The sequence below is a fragment of the Ursus arctos genome, unplaced genomic scaffold (genome assembly GCF_023065955.2).
Source record: "Ursus arctos isolate Adak ecotype North America unplaced genomic scaffold, UrsArc2.0 scaffold_14, whole genome shotgun sequence".
NCBI classification, from domain to species: Eukaryota; Metazoa; Chordata; class Mammalia; order Carnivora; family Ursidae; genus Ursus; species Ursus arctos.
Window position 1 is genome coordinate 71,209,983 of NW_026622808.1, and position 17,825 is coordinate 71,227,807.

A 17,825-nucleotide genomic window follows, 5' to 3' on the forward strand; every position below is an offset into this window, starting at 1 on the left:
GCAGTCCGCCTTGTTCGGCGGGGGCAGCACTGCCCGGCCCCGGACCCGCCCCGGGACCCGCCCCGCCCGGTCCTGCCCGCCCGGCGGCGCGTACCAAGCCATGGCGCGGGGGTGCGAGTGCCTGCTCGGGGAGGGGGGGGCGGGGTGGCTCGGCGGCAGACCGGTGGGGGCTGCGGAGGTGGGCGACGGCGGGTGGCGAGCGTCGCTCGTCCAGCCTCCACGCTCCACACCCCATCAAGGGGGGCAGCAGTCCCGGGCGAGAAGGGTGGAGACTGGCCGGAAAGAGCCCGGTCGCCAGTGAGGCTCCTCCCTCTTCAGTTTGCCCTGGGGTACCATCCTCCACCCAAGGCCAAGAAGCCTTGTCATCAAAGTGGCAGATGGTGGGTCGGAAGAGCACTGTGCCCTCTTGTGTTTTTGCTGCCCTGCATGCCAGGGGGCCAAGGGCTGGGGTGGGGGAGCACCCTCTGTGCATACGCCCCCCGGACCTTTCATCCCCAGGATCAGGCCTTAGAGTGCCCCTTACTTCGGCCAAGGCCACCCTGGAGCCCTGTTTTCCACAGGTGTCTCCAGGTCGTGCCTGCATTCTGGCTCCTGCAGGTCCGGGCCGGCTCTGGGAGAAGAGGTGGGAGTTCTCAGTTCACGCCTTGCTGGGCGTCAGGGCTGTGGTGCCTCACCCCGTCTGGGCAAGGGATCGCAGTCCTGGCCAGCACTCAGCTTGCTGAGGACTCCTGTGTGTGAGAGAGGAGAGTGAAGTCCTGCCTTTGAAAGATAAACATCCAGCTAGCCCTGTGGGGTGGGTAGACGAGGGAGCAGGTCTGACGGTAGTGCCTTGCTGCCCAGAAGTCAGGCTAACAGGGAACCAAGGGTGCAGCTGATCTGTGTGCAGGTGTGTGTGTGCGCCTGAGTCAACACTGAGTGGTGTGAGTGTGTGGGATCGGGTGCTGCTGCGAAGTACAGCTTTAGAGCTGCTCTTGAAAAATCCTGTTCCAAACCCTGCAGGTGCCACTTAACCACTGTGTGAGATCAGGAAATTTGCCTAACCTCTCTGTGCCCCAATTCCCTGTACAATGGATCAGTGAGTGCCATCTAAATCCTGGATGTTACCGATGAATTAATTTATTTTTACAGTTACTGCCTGTTTCTGGCAAAAGACTGGTTTCTCTTACAGTGGTGATAAAAAAGTTCCTTCCTATTACATTGACATTTTAAAGGTCTATTTAAGGAAACATATTAAGTAAATAATAGTTCTGCTGGCTTAAAGATATGGCTCCAAATGGTGATGATAGGTCTCAGATGGCAGAGAAGTGGGAAACAGCTCACAGATAAAACCAGAAGCTCATTATTATGGCTTTCCGGATGACCTGGACAGAGAGCCTTGGGATACATCCAGCTCAGCCCCAATCTGGGCTCAGGCAGGGCTGCTGCTGCTGCTCCAAGGATTTCCAGTCATCCGCATGCCCAGTGGGTCCCAAATCTCATCTACACATGCATTCCAGACACTCCCCCCACGCCCCCGCATTCTCTGTAAGGGGTCCCAGCCTCGGGGTCCTTAGGGCAGGAGTCTTGGTCTCCTGGGCTGCCACCTGGTGGCCAAAGTGGAGAACAACGTCCCAGCCTCTATGCCTGCGGAGAAAATTCCTGGAGACCTGATCCCTGGAGGCCCATGGGGGTGCCTCAGTGTGGGGTCTTGGGATGAGGGGGTTGAATATGCTTTGCCAGAGGCCCAGGGCCTCAGTTATCTTCCCTAAGAAGACGGCTTCTGCAGCCTCTGTCCTCTCAAAGGGGCTCACCTTTATTCATTTAGCAGATACTGAATTACCCACTCCGGAGGTTGGGGGGGGTTCCAGGGGAGAGAACAAGATAGGCTCTTTGCCCTTATGGAATTTATATTATAGAATGGGGAGGGGATAGAAAACAGGAATAAATATGTAAGATCACGCCAGGTGGTAAATTGTGCAATAAAGAGAATAAAGCAGGATAAGGGGTGGGAATAACGTAGACTGCACATAGGGAGCGAGGGTGGTAGGGGCCGCCTCGGGGAGGATGTGACGCCTGAGCAGATGTGAGTCAGGTGAGGAGGAGCCACACAGGTATGTGGAGGAGGACATTTCCAGGCAGAGCACCAGCCCTTGCTGAGGCCCTGATGCGATGTGCCAGTTAACTATTAACTAACAATTTGCCCTAAAATTTAGCAGCTTAAAACAACCATTTAAATTTTGCTCCCAAGAAAGGCAATTATCATGATTTGACTCATTTGTGGAATTTAAGAAACAAAACAGAGGAACATAGGGAATGGGAGGGGAAAAATAAAGTAAGACAAAATCAGAGAGGGAAACAAACCATAATTAACTCTAGGAAACAAACCGAGCACTGCTGGAGGGGAGGTGGGTGGGGGTTGGGGTAACTGGGTGATGGGCGTTAAGGAAGGCACTTGATGTCATGAGCACTGGGTGTTATATGCAACTGATGAATGACTAAACTCTATCTCTGAAACTAATAATACACTATATGTTAATTGATTTCAAATAAAATAAAATTTTTAAAAAAATAAATTTTGCTCACCATTTTGTGGGTCAAGATTTGGGGAAGGGGCCGAATTCAATGGTTCTCACTCGGGGTCTCATTCTACTGCATCAGATGGCAGCTGGGACTGGCCTTCTGGAGGCTGGCTGGGGTTGGCCATCCCTGATGGCTCCCTCATGCGCCAGAGCTCAGCTGGGCGGTTGACCTCAGCACCTCCACCTGGCACGCCCCAGCCTGGGATCCCAGGGTACGTGGGCTGCTCCGCAGAGTCTCAGGCTTCCTTCTGTTGGTTACCGAATAACCACTAAGTTTGGCCCAGACTCAGGAGGCAAGACCATACCCCGGCATCACTTGGAGAAGCACCCAAGCAAGGATTTGCTGGCATGTTTGAAAACCACCCTGGTGTGAACAAGGAGCAGCAAGGAGGCTCTGGGGTCGACAAGAGTGGATGGAGAAGTCAGAGAGGCAGACAGGGAGTCCACATCCCCAGAGTATCCTGGGCCACACGTGGATTATTCTAAGCAATCTGCAGGTGTGTTGCTAATCGACTGGACGTGGCTGGGAGAAGGTGGGGGACCAGGAGAGAGGCTGGGCGCTATCTCTGGGAGAGAGGCTGGGCGCTATCTCTGGGAGAGAAGATGGGCATGGACCAGGGTGGGGTGGTGTCAGGGTCCAGGGTATATTTTCATATTAGAGGGGTTGGGTCAGGGTGGTTCAGGGTAAGGTCCCCAGGGTGGCAGAGTGGATGGAGGAAAGGAGGGGAAGCTGGGACCAGGCTGATGGTTCAAGAGACAGAAGTCCTGCCTTGCTCAGGAAGCCAGCCGGATACTGCAGAGATTGGGGTCCACTATGGCCTGGACTGGGGGTGCCAGGCAGGCAGGGCTGGGCTATGTGGTGCTGGTCACCAAGCATTGTTAGGAGGAGAGGCTGGCTAGGACAGAAGCAGCCACTGGGGGCAACCAGAGGGGAAACTGAGGCAGGCACTTGCTGGCTAGAGAGAGGCCACATCAAGCACCAGGGAGGCACGTACTGAGCAAAACTAGGTTTGGCTGTAGTGCCTGCCTGCCTTTCTTTACTCTCTATTAGATTAAATTTTTTATTTATTTGGTTTGTCCATGGAGCAAAATTCAAAACCACCAGAGGCTTTTTCAATTGAGGTGAAATTTACATACCATCAAATTAATCATTTTAAAGTGTACAGTTCAGTGGCATTTAGTACATTGCCAATGTTGAAAGTGCCAGAGTTTTACAGTGAGGTCTCCTTCCCTCCCCCGTTCTTTGTAGTGTACACACACACACACTTTCTCTTTGTTTTCTGTACTACGTACATTGCTCTGTTGCTTACTTTCTGATACTGGCAACAATTGGAAAACTAACAATACCTAGCAGATGTTTTTTCTGTGACAGGCACCAAGACCTTTACGTGTGTTCTCACTAATTCCTTGGACGCATCCCATGAGGTAGGTACTATTACTACGTTCATTTTACAAATGAGGGAACCGAAGCACAGGAAGGCTGAGTAGCTTACCCCAAGGACACACAGCTAGTGAGTTGTACAGCCAGTCTGGCATAGGTAACATTCATGGCCGCCTCATCCTTTTACATAGCTTGTATGATGTTTTAAAATGAAGTTATTTATTTTGCAGTTCTTGTAGACTCAGGTTGTAGGAAACAACCCCGTGCGCCCCGTTCTCCCATTGGTAACATCTTGCAGAACTGCAGCACAGTATCACAACTAGGACGTTGGCGTGCATGAAATCCACCCATCTTGTTCGCCACGGTGTTTAAAACCATATTTTAATTGATTGCAAGCATTTCAAAATGAGATCTCACAAAAACTGATTTCTGGCTTGCCTTGAGCCATCAGATGAGGTCTGCCAGGGAGACTGCAAGAGTGGCCGGAGGGTGTATAGAGCCAGAGCCCTGAGTTCTGCGGGTTCTGATTCTAGCACCACCAGTGACCAGCTGTGTGGCCTCAGACAGTTCCCACCACCTCTCTCCACCTCAGTGTCCACATCCATAGAATGGGACAGTGAACTCCACAGGGCCAATGAGGGGACAAAGCGAACTGCATCACGTGATATGCTCCGAAGCGTCCGCACTTAGAAGATGTCTGTTGTTTTCCCCTTGCCTCGTGCGATACTGCACTGGGTGCTTACACAACCCATCTGTGCCTCCTGCAGCCTGAGTGGTGAATTACCACCCACTTATGTAGATTGGGACACGGCCCAAGGCCACGGGGCCGGTCAGGAGCTGAGCTGGAATAACACCCAGGTGTGTTGCTTTCCCAGGACCACCAGGATTCTACTGCGGTCACTTCCTGGCTGTGTGAGACTTGGGCCTCAGTTTCCCCATCCGTAGCACAGGACTGATTAGGAGCACTTTCTTGCAAAGTTGTTAATGAAATTGAGGATGAGAGCCATCTCCAGGTGGGCTCTTCACAGCTTTGGGAAGGGGATGAAGCAGTGTGTACCTCATTGGGAGTCAAGGAAGGTACACCTGCTGCTGGGGGGGCTTCTGCCATGCCCCCCCACAGGTGGCAGGGAGGAGGGGCACAAGGAGCACTGCCGGCCTTCTGCGCAGACCCTGCCTTCTGTGCCAACTTCAGTATCACGTGGCTCCCCATCATCAAGATGCAAACCCAATGTTACCCGCCTGGGGTAAGACCGCGAAAGCAAACCCCAACATGAGAGCCCCACCAGCTCTCCAAAGCTTGTCCCAGAAAACACAACCCCTCAAGGCCAACCCGGCACTAACAGGAAAAACAGACCCCTATGTAGTCTCCCCTGCATGAAGCCTGCCTCTGCCCAGAGCACCGCCCTCACCTCAGGTCAACACTGCAGGCAGCCAGGCTAGGGGCCAATGACCCAATGACCTACACATGGCTCCTTCTGCAGACCCTGGGCCCAATGAGGGGCTGGAGGAGGTGGCTGTGGCGCGGGAGGTCCCCGCCCAGCTGGACCATGACTGCCAGGTCTCTGCCTGGCCTCCCCACAGAGCTGGCCTCCGTTTCAGTCTCAGCCAGACATGTCCAGCCTCCAGGCACTATGCTCCGGCCTGCCGCTGCGGCCACTGCCAGAGAACCGGGGCCGCTGGGCTGGGGTGCCGCACGCACCGGTCAGGACCCCTGGCCTCAGCCCCGCTGAGGAGCAGGTAAGAAGTCGGACCCCATTCTCGCTGGGCCTTTTGCTGTCTGGGTGCCCTCTAGGCGGTCTGGGTGGGCATTTCCTATCCCTGCTGTTTCTTCGGGAGCTGCAGCTTCTCAACTCAACCTGCCACCCCTGCCGCCCGGAGCTCCCGAGGGGGCGTCGATGGGACAGGGGGATCCAACGTGTTCCACACTCGGCCCACCTACTTCCTCACTCTCTCCCCAACGGCCATCCTTGGGTGCAAGGTTAGGTACCCAGTGCCGATGAGGATCCTGAGGCTCAAGGTCACTCAGCGAGGAAGCAGGGGCTCTGGCTGCCTCCAGTCGGAGGAGTGAAGCCGGGGCGAAGTGCCCCAAAGCACAGCAGCGCGGTGTACCCTCCTGCCCAGACACGCACACGACTGTGAACCTACGACATCAGCCCTGGTTTTCTCCTGTGTCCCTCCGCCCAAATCTTGCAGTGAGTCTGCGGCAGCAAGGCTAGTGGGGGCGCGAAGGTGCTGGTGAGAACTGGACAGAAGCCGGGTGTCCCCATCGTGGCCCACAGCCCCGAGAGCCGGCCGGCGACGGCCCGGGACTGGGGGCGCTCCAGCCAGCACCCCAGCTGACCGTCTGGGAGCGCACTTGTCTCCCTCGTAAGCTGGGGGGTTAATTACACCACGCGGTAGTGGAGGCCCGATGAAATGAAGTAAGTGGCACGGTTATATCAACAGTATTCTCCTTTTCCTTTACTCAGAATTACTAGAGAATTTCAGGAACAGTGTTTGGGGGGGTAATAGAAAATGTAAGTAAGCACGAACAGTAAAAAAGGAATCGCACAGCCCACCCCAGATAAAGACTGCTGCGCTTCAGCGGCTGCCCCCTAAACTTTCCACCCGGCGCTGCTCACAAAGTGGGGGCGGGGAGCTGGGGGATATGCGGGGCGCTGGGGGGGGTGGGGGCGGGGCTGGGCGGAGCGGGAGCAGGGGAAGGGTGGGGGCGGGGTGCTGGGGGTGAGGGGTATTGCTGGGGGCGGGGCTGGGCGGAGCGGAGGCAGGGGAAGGGTGGGGGCGGGGTGCTGGGGGTGAGGGGCATTGCTGGGGGCGGGGCTGGGCGGAGCGGAGGCAGGGGAAGGGTGGGGGCGGGGTGCTGGGGGTGAGGGGCATTGCTGGGGGCGGGGCGCCGGGGCGGGGCTGGGCGGAGCGGAGGCAGGAGAAGGGTGGGGGCGAGGTGCTGGGGGGTGAGGGGTATTGCTGGGGGCGGGGCTGGGCGGAGCGGAGGCAGGGGAAGGGTGGGGGCGGGGTGCTGGGGGTGAGGGGCATTGCTGGGGGCGGGGCTGGGCGGAGCGGAGGCAGGGGAAGGGTGGGGGCGGGGTGCTGGGGGTGAGGGGCATTGCTGGGGGCGGGGCGCCGGGGCGGGGCTGGGCGGAGCGGAGGCAGGAGAAGGGTGGGGGCGAGGTGCTGGGGGGTGAGGGGTATTGCTGGGGGCGGGGCGCTGGGGCGGGGCTGGGCGGAGCGGGGGCAGGAGAAGGGTGGGGGAGAGGTGCTGGGGGGGTGAGGGGTATTGCTGGGGGCGGGGCGCTGGGGCGGGGCTGGGCGGAGCGGAGGCAGGAGAAGGGTGGGGGCACGGTGCTGGGGGGTGAGGGGTATTGCTGGGGGCGGGGCGCTGGGGCGGGGCTGGGCGGAGCGGAGGCAGGAGAAGGGTGGGGGCGAGGTGCTGGGGGGTGAGGGGTATTGCTGGGGGCGGGGCGCCGGGTCTGGCTCTGCCCCAGCTCAACTACGTCAAGGTAGTCATTAAAGATTCCTCCCCCTGGGTCACCTCCCCGCTGGGCGCCAAGGCCTCGACTTTTGACCTTGAGGGCCTGGAGGATTCTGCCAGCTGCCCATCTCAGGTGATACTTTTATGGCTGTGTGATGGCCTCTTGTCCTGGGAGAAGGGCACTGGGGAGCTGAGGAGCTGGGTCACCTCAGCTTTGCCCTGCGTATGTCGCCATTTGCTTGAAGGACACAAAAACCCCTGGAGTAGGGGCTACTTGCAGGTCTGGGAGTTTGGGCTGTTGAAGCCCCTAAACCTTCCCTGGGGTGTCAGGGTCAGCCAGCCTTCAGCTGGTGCCTGTGAAACAGTAAGAGAGATGTATGTTGACCTCTGCCCTGACCCTCCTTTCTGCTAATACTTGGTCTTTGACCCCAGTTCCTGACACAAAGATCCTAAATTCTTTGGAATTTCCTGGGTGATAGGAGCCTCTTTTGTGCTAAGGAAGCCACTGTGGGTGGGCTCCTAGATGGGGGCTGGTCACCAAAAAGACCATTCCATGCTTAGAAACTTGGAACTTTGGGCCCCACCCCCCATTCTCTAGAGAGATGAGAGGGGTGGGAAATTGAGTTAATAATCCATCATGACTTGTGCTGAAGCCTCCATAAAAAATCCCTTAACCAGAGGGTTCAGAGAGCTGGGTTGCTGAGCCCACGGAAGTGCTGGGGCAGGTGTGGTGCCCCAAAAGGGCATGGAAACTCCACGCGCCTTCCCCCGACCTTGCCTTGTGTACCTCTTTGTCTGGTTGGCCATCTGTATCCTTTCTCGTGTGCTTTATTATATTATAAACCGGTAGACATGTTTCTCTGAGTTCTGTGAGCTGCTCTAGCAAATTACGAACCCAGCGAAGGAGGGTGTGGGAGCCCTGATCCGTAGCTGGTTGGTCAGAAGCACAGGTGCAAGCCTGGGATGTGCGCCCGGGCATCTGAGGTGGGAGCGGCAGTCTTGGGGACGCAGTGTGTTAGCGCCGGTGCGAGCTGACTCCAGGTAGATGGTGTCAGACCTGAACTGAATCTTGGGCGCCCCAGCTGGTGTGGAGAATTGGTCATGTGGGGAAATCCCTCAAACCAGTCCCAGGAGGGTCCTGTGGGAGAACACTCCCCTTAGAGGAGAAGCGCGAGAGTCTTCTCCTTGCCAGTCCCACACCCAGTGACTTCATCAGCTCCTCGCTTTATACTTTTCCTTCAGCTTGTTTTCGATTTTTTAAAAATTTAAACATGTTTCTTTGGTTATTGACGTAAACTTTCCAGGTACTTCTATAAGATAAGGAAGTCAAGTATTGTAATCGTGGAAGTTCCCCACTTCTCCTCCTGAGTCACCGTGGCCATTTTTTGGGCATATCCTTCCACACACATTCTACGTACATACAAAATGTGTATGTGTCCTTTTTAAGAATATACACGCATTCTATACACGTCAGTTTTTTTAGGTGTTCATTATCGGTGAGTTTCGAGTCGTCCCGTTCTTGTAACTGTTGCACAGTATTTCATTACTTGGGTGTGCTTCACTCTTTGTTCTTCTTTAAGTAGATTTCTCTGTGTAAATATAGAGTATGGTCTGGTTATAATTTTAGTCAGTGTATTCTCAGCACAAACACAGGACAGCTATAGTGCCGAGGGAAATTCTCGTCACCTAACAGGAGCAGTTGCTCTACTAGAAATGTCTCTAGTACCTCCTGGTGCCTATGCAATCGCGCTTCGTGACCTTTCCCCCAAATCCTGCCCCACCTGCAGGGGCTGTTCTGGACATCAGATACGAAGACCTGAAGACCTCCCACCTGTGTCCATCTCCCCAGCACTAATAACACTATCTTGAGCTTCTTAAGAGTGGAACTCTGTTGGGTTCATTCCTGGGTCTTGGGTGACACCAGTACGTGTTTGTTGAATGAAAAGGCAAGAGTCTGTGCTAAGTGCCCCAACCAAATCCTACAAGAGTTTAGTAGGCAGGAGAAACCTAGGAGGGCCTCTTGGAGGAGGTGGTCTTGGCAACACGAGCAAGGTTCTTAGATGGGAAATCCAAGAAGGAAGACCATTTGGAGACAAAGGGAGGCAGTGAGTGAAAATGCAGAGATGGGTCTGTCCAACGTATCGTGGGGGTGAAGGAGGCCCTGTGTAGGTCCAAGCTGGCTGTGGAGCTTGGAGAGTCAGGCCCAGCCAAATTTTGAGGACCCTGAAAGCCAAGAGCAGTGTGGACTTTATCAGATAAGTAATGGGGAGCCCCTGAGGGTTTCTGGGTAGGGGCATGACCTGCTGCTTAACAGTACTCCCCACAGAGAGTATAAAGTTTTCTACAGATTTCCTACAAGGGCAGGGTGGGCAAGAGGCCCAACTAGAAGAAAGAATTGGCAGCATGGAGGGCCATGAGTGTGGGAAATGATTATTTTGATGGCTGGCATTCCCACGGTACATATATGTGCCAGACCCTGTTGAGTTGGTTGCCAAGACAGCCCTATGACGCGTGTGCTGTTATTGTGCTCATTTTCCAGAAGAGGAGACTGACGTTCGGGGAGGTGAAGCGTGCATGTGCCGCATAGCCACCCCTCTGGGATAGACTGAGATCTGAAGGGCTGGAGCACTGTAGCCGCAGCCTCTGCAGAGGCCGCCCTACCCCCTGCTAGCAAGGGCCTGAGCCACAATTTAGACCCAGGAGGTCTGGCTCCAGTTCGGGCCAGAGCTGGCCTAATGAAGCCTGACGACTGGGGGCGAGGACTGGGGTGATTCAAACAGGACCATGCCAGGTGGATCATGGCCGTCAGTTCTGACAGAAAGAGTGACAAACACTTAACAGGTGGGCGAGTTTGGTCCCACCGGCACACTGCCAGGTTAGAACGGAAGGAAGTGCTAAGCCGAATTCTCTCCCTCTCTCCCTCTCTCCCTCTGCGCGCTCTCTCTTTCTCTCTCTCTCTCTCTCTCACGCACCTGTTCTGTGAGCTAAACAAAGTCACAGGCTGGTACCCTTTTAGGATCAGCCACCACCTAGGAAAGATTCGCTTATGCAGAAGTAACGCTGCTCCCAAGACAGGATTCTGTCACCATCTATTACTTTCCTAGGGCTCTGCTGTAATAAATCTGCACAAATGGAGTGACTTCACAACAGCACCAATGTGTCCTCCTACAGTTGCGCGTGTCAGAAATCTGAAATGGGTCTCTGTGGGCCACACGCAGAGCAAGCAACACTAACGCGTGTGCAAGGATATTGAGATCGTGCTGGTTCTTTTGCTCCTCATTGAGTCTCGTGATTCCCATTTTGGGGGCACAAATATTACACATGAGATGGTCCTGGTTTATGTTTACATGTCTCAAAAGTTTGTAATATATTTTCAGCAGCATTAAATATAATGTAAAATATCGAGTGAAAAAATATGTGCAGCAGGGCTGCATTCCTTCTGAAGGCTCCAGGGGGTGGGGGTGGATCTCTTTCCTTGCCTTTTCTAGCTTCTAGAGGCTGTCTGCTTGTTTTGGTTCGTGGCCTCATCCTGTCTTCCATCTTCAAAGCCAGCTGCATAGCCAAATTCAAATCTCTTTTTCTGACTCAGATCCTCCTGCCTCCCTCTTGCGAGGACTCTGGTCTCGGGCTGAGCTGGGTAATTCAGGATAATCTCCCATCTTCAAATCCCTAATCACATCTGCAAAAATCACATCTCTTTTGCCTTGTACTTTAACATATTCACAGATTCCGGGAAATAGAATGCAGACATCTTTGGGGGCCATTTTTCTGCCCACCACACCATCAGGCATCCAGAATTCTCCAACCTGATGACTGAACCCGGGACATTTTATGAATTAATCCTCTGGCCCTAAGGGAACAGGCCACTGAGTTTGTTAGATTTGTTGGCCTATTAAGGCCAGGTGGGAGTGAAGGGTTGTCTAGAATATTCTTTCCAATTTATGTGTCTTGAATACATCTGATTTCATCAATAAGAATCCTCTTAGAACATGCATTATATGAATAGTGGGCCATAATTTCACCAAAGCTAATCCACCTCTGACCTTCTTTTTTTAAAAGATTTTATTTATTTATTTGAAAGAGAAGGAGAGAGAGAGAGAGAGAGAGAGAGAGAGAGAGGGAGCACGAGCAGGGCGAGGGGCAGAGGGAGAGGGAGAAGCAGTCTCCCTCCTGAGCACGGAACCCCCAGTGGGGCTCGATCCCAGGACCCTGGGATCATGACCTGAGCCGAAGGCAGACGCTTAACCGACTGAGCCCCCCAGGTGCCCTGACCTCTGACATTTTCCATGCTGCATAGCAGACCCTCCGGTGTAGACTGAGATTTGGAGAACTGAAGTGCTTGTAGTCGCACCCTGTGATTAGCATGCCAGCTGACCACCTAGAGTCTGAGTTGCCAAGCGGGGTGCCTGCTGGCTCTCCCTGTGGGTGTTGTGACATCTTAAAATAACCCGAAGACCTCTAAACAAGGAAGCTACAAAGCCGGGTTGAGGAGGAAGCAAGAAATACCCCTTAGGTTCTGGTTTAGGGGTCTTTAAAGGAGCAGGTGAGTAGAGGCACTGTGTGCTGGACAGTGTGCATTATCTCATCTAATCCTTCCAACGTCACAGGTGAGTAGACCACGCCAAGAGATGAGGAGACTGAGGCAGGGTGCCCAGCCCGAGTGCACACAGTAGCTGGCAGAGCCAGGGGCAGGCTCAGCTGTCCCCTGCTTCTCAGGGGCTGCCAGCCCTGTCGCCCACCCAGCCTTTCCTCGCTGAGCCTCCTCTGCTGCGGTTCCCAGGGTCCACAGGGGCACCTGGGCTCCCCCGCAGGCCTGCCTCAGGCCTGTGGCGGGATCGTGGGTAGACACATCCTGTCTGAGCGCCATTTTCTCGTCTTAATGCTGAGAGCTGCTCCCAGTCGGAGACTTGAAATATTGAATCCAGGCCGGTAAACAGATATTTACTGCATGTCTGTTGGATAACCGTAGACATAGGGGATAAAGTTATCAAACAAAAATATAATAGAAGACAATGTTCCTGAATTAAGTAAAAACATGAACTTGTTGATAAAAAGATACAGTTTATCCTGGAAAGAAAAAATGAAAATTTGATGTAGAATAGTTGACATTAAGACATGTCTAGACTAAATTAGTGAATTTCAGGGATAAAGAAATATCAGTGGTCATAAGATGGAAATCTTCTACAAGGGGAAATATGGCACCCAGAGCTTTTGTGATGCATTTAGGATTCGGGAACTTGCCGGAATCCCCTTTACATGTACGGCATACATGCATTCTTCCTTCAGAACAGGCTGAATCTCGTACAGCCTTTAAAGACATTTCGAAGAATGGCCGAGTCCTTTCTATCAACTGATACATTTTAAAAATCATAGAATTTGACAAGGTTGAGTCCAGGACCTCAGTAAGATTGAGTTGAGGCCCGGTAGTGAAGCCGGCCCTGCTGTGAGGACAGCGGGTTCCCACTGTGCTGCGCCCTCTTAACAGGTTGTGAAATCTGCGTAGGGAGTTGCAATCAATATTTATTAGACAATGGGATAAAAGAAGCTGGAACAGCATAGAACACATTAGGAGCTGTGTAGTTAGGTCAAGTCTTATGTAGATTGTGTGTGTGTATGTTATGTATTGCTTTTGAAACTTTTCTTTAAATGCTCAGTTTCACTTGGCAAGTGCTTATGAGAGGCTCTCCACCAGCCAGAAAACAGCAACCGTCTTTGCGTTGTGGTGTGACATGCACAGAAAGCAGTCGAAACGACGAGTCCACAGATGTGAATGTCACAGGCGCACAGGGAGAGGGGGTCAGGCCCGGGCCTTGAGGGGGGACCGCAGCCCTGACTTCTAATGCGTGCCTTGGCCACACCTGCTCTTGAATGGCCTATCAACAGGGTTATGCAGTACGTCCCTTTAGTGTGGGCTTCTCCCACTCAACAGCGGGTTCGGAGCGGCCACCCGGCTGCTGCACGTCACCGTGGATGGCTTATCCTCGTTGCTGTCCTGTAGTGGTTCCCAGATGGGGTCCCCAGGCCAGCACGGGCAGCACCTGGGAACTGGTCAGGGGCACAGATCAGAGGCTGCACCAGACCTTCTGGATGATTCCGACCTCTGCTGGAGTTGGAGACCCTCCCGCTGCAGCATATTCCTAGCCACTGTTCTTGAGGGAGAAACTCCTATTTCTCATCAGTTGTTTTTCCAAGGGAGAAGGGATGGTGCATGTTTGTTCCACATGAAAATTAATGCCCTTAGCTGGGGTTTTCTTTATAGCCTCTCTTGCCATCTGCTGCCTCCTGAATTACCCATCTCCTTTCTTCCCTCCTATCCCACCCAGCCCCTGAGGCCCCAGTGACACCCTTGTCACTCAGACCTGGGTGTGTCTTACCCATGCCGTGTTAGACTGGTGGGTGCATCAGACAGGTGGCCCTGCTCCTAGCCTCTGCCCTCGGCACCTGTGCTCCTGGCTGGGCATCTCCCTGGGAGCACATATGCTCCCTGCCCAAATGCTGGTGTACCCAGTCCTGGGACCTCGCCTCTTCTCCTGTCACCTCCTGCCTCCCAGTGTCCGAAGCCCACCTGTCTTCCTCAAGTATCACACCACCTTTTCCCTCAGCAGAAATGCACTGAGGGAATGAAGGGATACATTCACCACACCCCGCTCCTCATCTCCCCACCCCCAAAGTGGTTGGTGCCCCAGGGTCAGCTGGTTGAAGAAATGGCCTCAAAGTCCACCCAGACACCAGGTTGTCACCTTGGTCCCCTCTCCCACTTGGCCTGCCTCTAGGCTGTAGTCCAGGTGTTGGAAGGAAGAGCGCTACGAAGGGGTCTGTCAGGATTCCGGCCCGCCTTGCGCTTTGCGAGACAGATCGTAAGCAATAAAAAAAGCAACCTCTACAACATCCAACAGTGAAATGCTTGGGAAGGAGACGGAGGCAGGGGGAGAGGATGGGAGGTCAAGGGGGGCATCTGAACTGAGGCCTGAGTGAGGGAACAGACCCTCCAAGAGAAGGCAGGGTGGCAGAGAGGGTTTAGGCAGAGGGAAGGGTAAGTGCCAAGGCCCTGCAGCAGGACCAGGACTGTCAGGGATGTCCGGAGGACTGACAAGAGGGTTTGGGAGTTGGGCTGGATGAGAAGCCCTGGAAAGGTTTCTTCTTTCTCTTGGCCAGCTGTCCCTGGCTCCAGGCTCTGCCCTCGGCCTGCCCGGCTCTGGCGGAATCTCACTTTCAGAGCTGCAGCTGTGCAGTTGTACGTTGTCTGAGGCTGGTTGCCAAACTGGGTGCTGGTGGAGTGTTGCTTCTCCACACTCGTACAAGGTGCCCGTGGGCTTCCGGCAGATCTGCTTTCCCCACCCTTGAGTCTGCATCTCCCATTGTAGCTACAAGCCTCAGGGCAGACCCCTCTCTGGTCCTTGATTCGGATAAAGAAAGGCAGGGACTAGAGGTCTGCCTACATGAAGGGGGGTGGGCAATCAGGGAAGGCTTCTTGTAGGAGGTGACATTGTAGATGGGCTTGGAGTGAGAACTAGGTAGTCTCTGGGTGGGGCCATAGGTTTCTTCGTGGAGCAGAGGTCAGTCTAAGTAGGGAAGGAGGAGAGCCCATTATAGAAGCCTCACAATGCTTGGCCTGGAGATCCCCCACCCCCCGCTGCCCCTCACCCTTCTCTTCCCCCAGCTAGCGCTGAGGAATGCCCTGCGTTACTTCCCCCCGGATGTCCAGGAGCTACTGGCCCCTGAGTTTGCCCAGGAGCTGCGACTGTACGGGCATATCTACATGTACCGGTTTTGCCCCGCCATGAAAATGAGGTCAGTGCTGGGAGTGCAGCTTCAGAGGGGCCCAGCATGGCAAGCACGTGGGAGGGACCGAGCTGAGGTCAGGAGGGGGGAAATCCAGGCTGTCCACACTAGGAGGCCCACAGCTGTGGCAGGCTGAGTGGACAGCCTGCACACGGAGAGGGGGTGGTGTAGCCTCGAGCTGGCTGCAGCTGCCAGCCTGGCCAGAAGATGAGGGAATCCTTTTCAGACAGGTGTCTCTGGCCTCCTGTCCTGGGGAGTCCACCCTGAGCAATTCTTGATCCCAATTGTATATGAAATCCCTTTCTAAACCTCATATCTTGCCCTGCTGGGAGATGAGGAGAGCTTTAGAGGGGTGGCTCTGTCAGTGTCTTCAAACAGCTTAGGTTCCCCATCAGGGGTCTCAAGCTGAACAGTGCATGGCATTGGAGGCCTTGTTAAAAAAAATGTGGATGGCTGGACATCACCCCACATTGTGGATTCAGTAGTTCTGGGGGGTGAGGGCAGGAAGATCTGCCATTCTCATGGTTCCCAGGCAATGCTGCCCCCACCCAGCAGAGCTCACACTCTAAGCACCATTGTTCTTAAATATGCCAGAGGCCCAGACCTGTCCGGAACTACCCAGGGAATGTCATTCTCCCCAGATAGGAGGAACCACGCCCCCTCATTCCTGTCAGGGCCTGTCGGCCTGGCATCTGTTAGAATTGATGCCCAGGAACATTGGTGGCATGAAGGAAAGAAGGGATGAATAAACTCCATCTGGAGTAGAGACTTCTGGAAAGCAGACATCAGCTTTGCTTCGAAGTCCATTTTCTCTCGGTTGGACCTTACCAAGTGGGGAGGAAGGGCGGTCCAGGTGGGTAGGGGCCTAACTCCCCATCCTTGGAAGGGCAGGGGTGCAAAGCACAACGTGAGCACCAGAGTGGGCTGGCCTGGGTGGTTTGGAACCGCCTTCTGCTGGCAACTCCCAGGCGACTTCTGCAGGATGCCAGTCTTGCTGTCCACACCTGTGTGGCCAGGTGCTGGGCTATGGCCAGGGTGGGCCTGAGTTTTAGCGGGCAGGGAGCCCGGTGCCCTCCCATTATCACACCCGGTGGCCGGACTCCCCTTGCAGGGCCTACCCAATCGAGCAGTACCCCTGCCGGACGAGAGCTGCTGCAGCCATCATGCACATGATCATGAACAACCTGGACCCCGCCGTGGCCCAGGTAACAACCGGGGGAAACTGAGGCCTGTGGGCCAGCACTGCCCGAGAGAGATGTAACTCAAGACATACGTATAATGCTTTTAAGCTTTTGAGTTAGAAATAAGGATAAATTCCTAGGAAGTTGTAGAGATAGTGTAGAGGGGACCGAGAGCCTGCTCCCAGCTGCCCCCAACGCCGCATCTTCCGCAGCTACCACATGGCATCAACACCGGGGCATCCACACTGGTATGATGGACACACATGTCATTTTAAATTTTGTAAAAGCCGCTTGAAAAAGTAAAAAACAAAACAAAAAAAACACAAAACAGATTTACTATTGTATTTTGTTTATCCCAATGTTATTAGAAATATTATCATTTTAACCTGTAGTATAAACATTACTGAGATAGTTTACAACCTTTTTTCCTACGAAGTCTTTGAAGTCGGGTGTATTTTACATTAGAGCATATCAAATGAGCTATGGTTCAAGTGTTTGATAGCCGCACATGGATGACCAAGTCTGGCCACGTGTGTCTGGCGTCCTTGGGGGCCAGTCTGTATATCAGACACCCATATTTGAGAAAGGATAGCCTAAGAGAAATATAGCCCTAGAATTTGAATATTCCCAGGCCTCAGAATCTGGTCACAGATGGACCCTTGACATTGACCCTGGGTTAAGTTCCCAGAGGGATCCCAGATCCAGTTCTTTTTTTTTTTTTTTTTAAGATTTTATTTATTTATTTGACAGAGATAGAGACAGTCAGCAAGAGAGGGAATACAAGCAGGGGGAGTGGGAGAGGAAGAAGCAGGCTCCCAGCGGAGGAGCCTTATGTGGGGCTCGATCCCATAACGCCGGGATCACGCCCTGAGCTGAAGGCAGACGCTTAACCGCTGTGCCACCCAGGCGCCCCCCCAGATCCAGTTCTGACCCTCACCTCACACTGAGCTCTTACCCACTCACAGGTGGGCCAATGTTCCCTGGGCTTCGCCCTTTCTGCCTTGTCTCCTGGCCCTTAACACTCTTTCTTCAAGGGCCATCAGCCACCTTGCTCTGTTGAGCACAATGCAGAGGTGGGCGCCCTCCTAGGCCCCCATCTCAGATGACACCATGTCTTCTCCAGTTTCCCCAGGAGCTCGTGACGTATGGAGGAAATGGGCAGGTGTTCAGCAACTGGGCTCAGGTATGCTGGACTGTATGGCTTTCCCCCCATCACATTTTCTGGCCTGGTAGGAGCTTACAACCCAGGCTCTGGACTCAGGTCTCTGCCTCCCTGATGCCTGAGATGCCGACACTGAAGATACTCAGTGTACTGAAGGTCCCAGGGTCATGAGTGGCATTATTGGAGGCACCAGGAGCCATTGGAGAGTAATGAAGGCCTGGAAGGATGGGTTACTGGCAGGACTGCTGGGGCTGTGGGAGCTCTCTGGGCCTGGGTGGTGACTTGGGGTGCA

At 54.0% G+C, this 17,825-nt stretch overlaps 1 protein-coding gene across 2 annotated transcripts in view; it reads left to right on the forward strand.

Moving 5' to 3' along the window:
- Window positions 1–5,496: 5,496 nt before the first annotated feature.
- Window positions 5,497–17,825, forward strand: part of UROC1 (urocanate hydratase 1) — a 40,933-nt gene continuing 28,604 nt past the window's right edge. The window contains exons 1-4 of one of the 2 annotated variants that reach the window (XM_044385116.3): window positions 5,497–5,676; window positions 15,069–15,199; window positions 16,302–16,395; window positions 17,495–17,554. In XM_044385116.3, the coding sequence (XP_044241051.3) occupies window positions 5,551–5,676; window positions 15,069–15,199; window positions 16,302–16,395; window positions 17,495–17,554 (411 nt within the window). In that variant the 5' untranslated portion in view covers window positions 5,497–5,550. The remainder of the gene's footprint in view (window positions 5,677–15,068; window positions 15,200–16,301; window positions 16,396–17,494; window positions 17,555–17,825) is intronic. The other variant, XM_048226827.2, reaches the window with a different exon arrangement.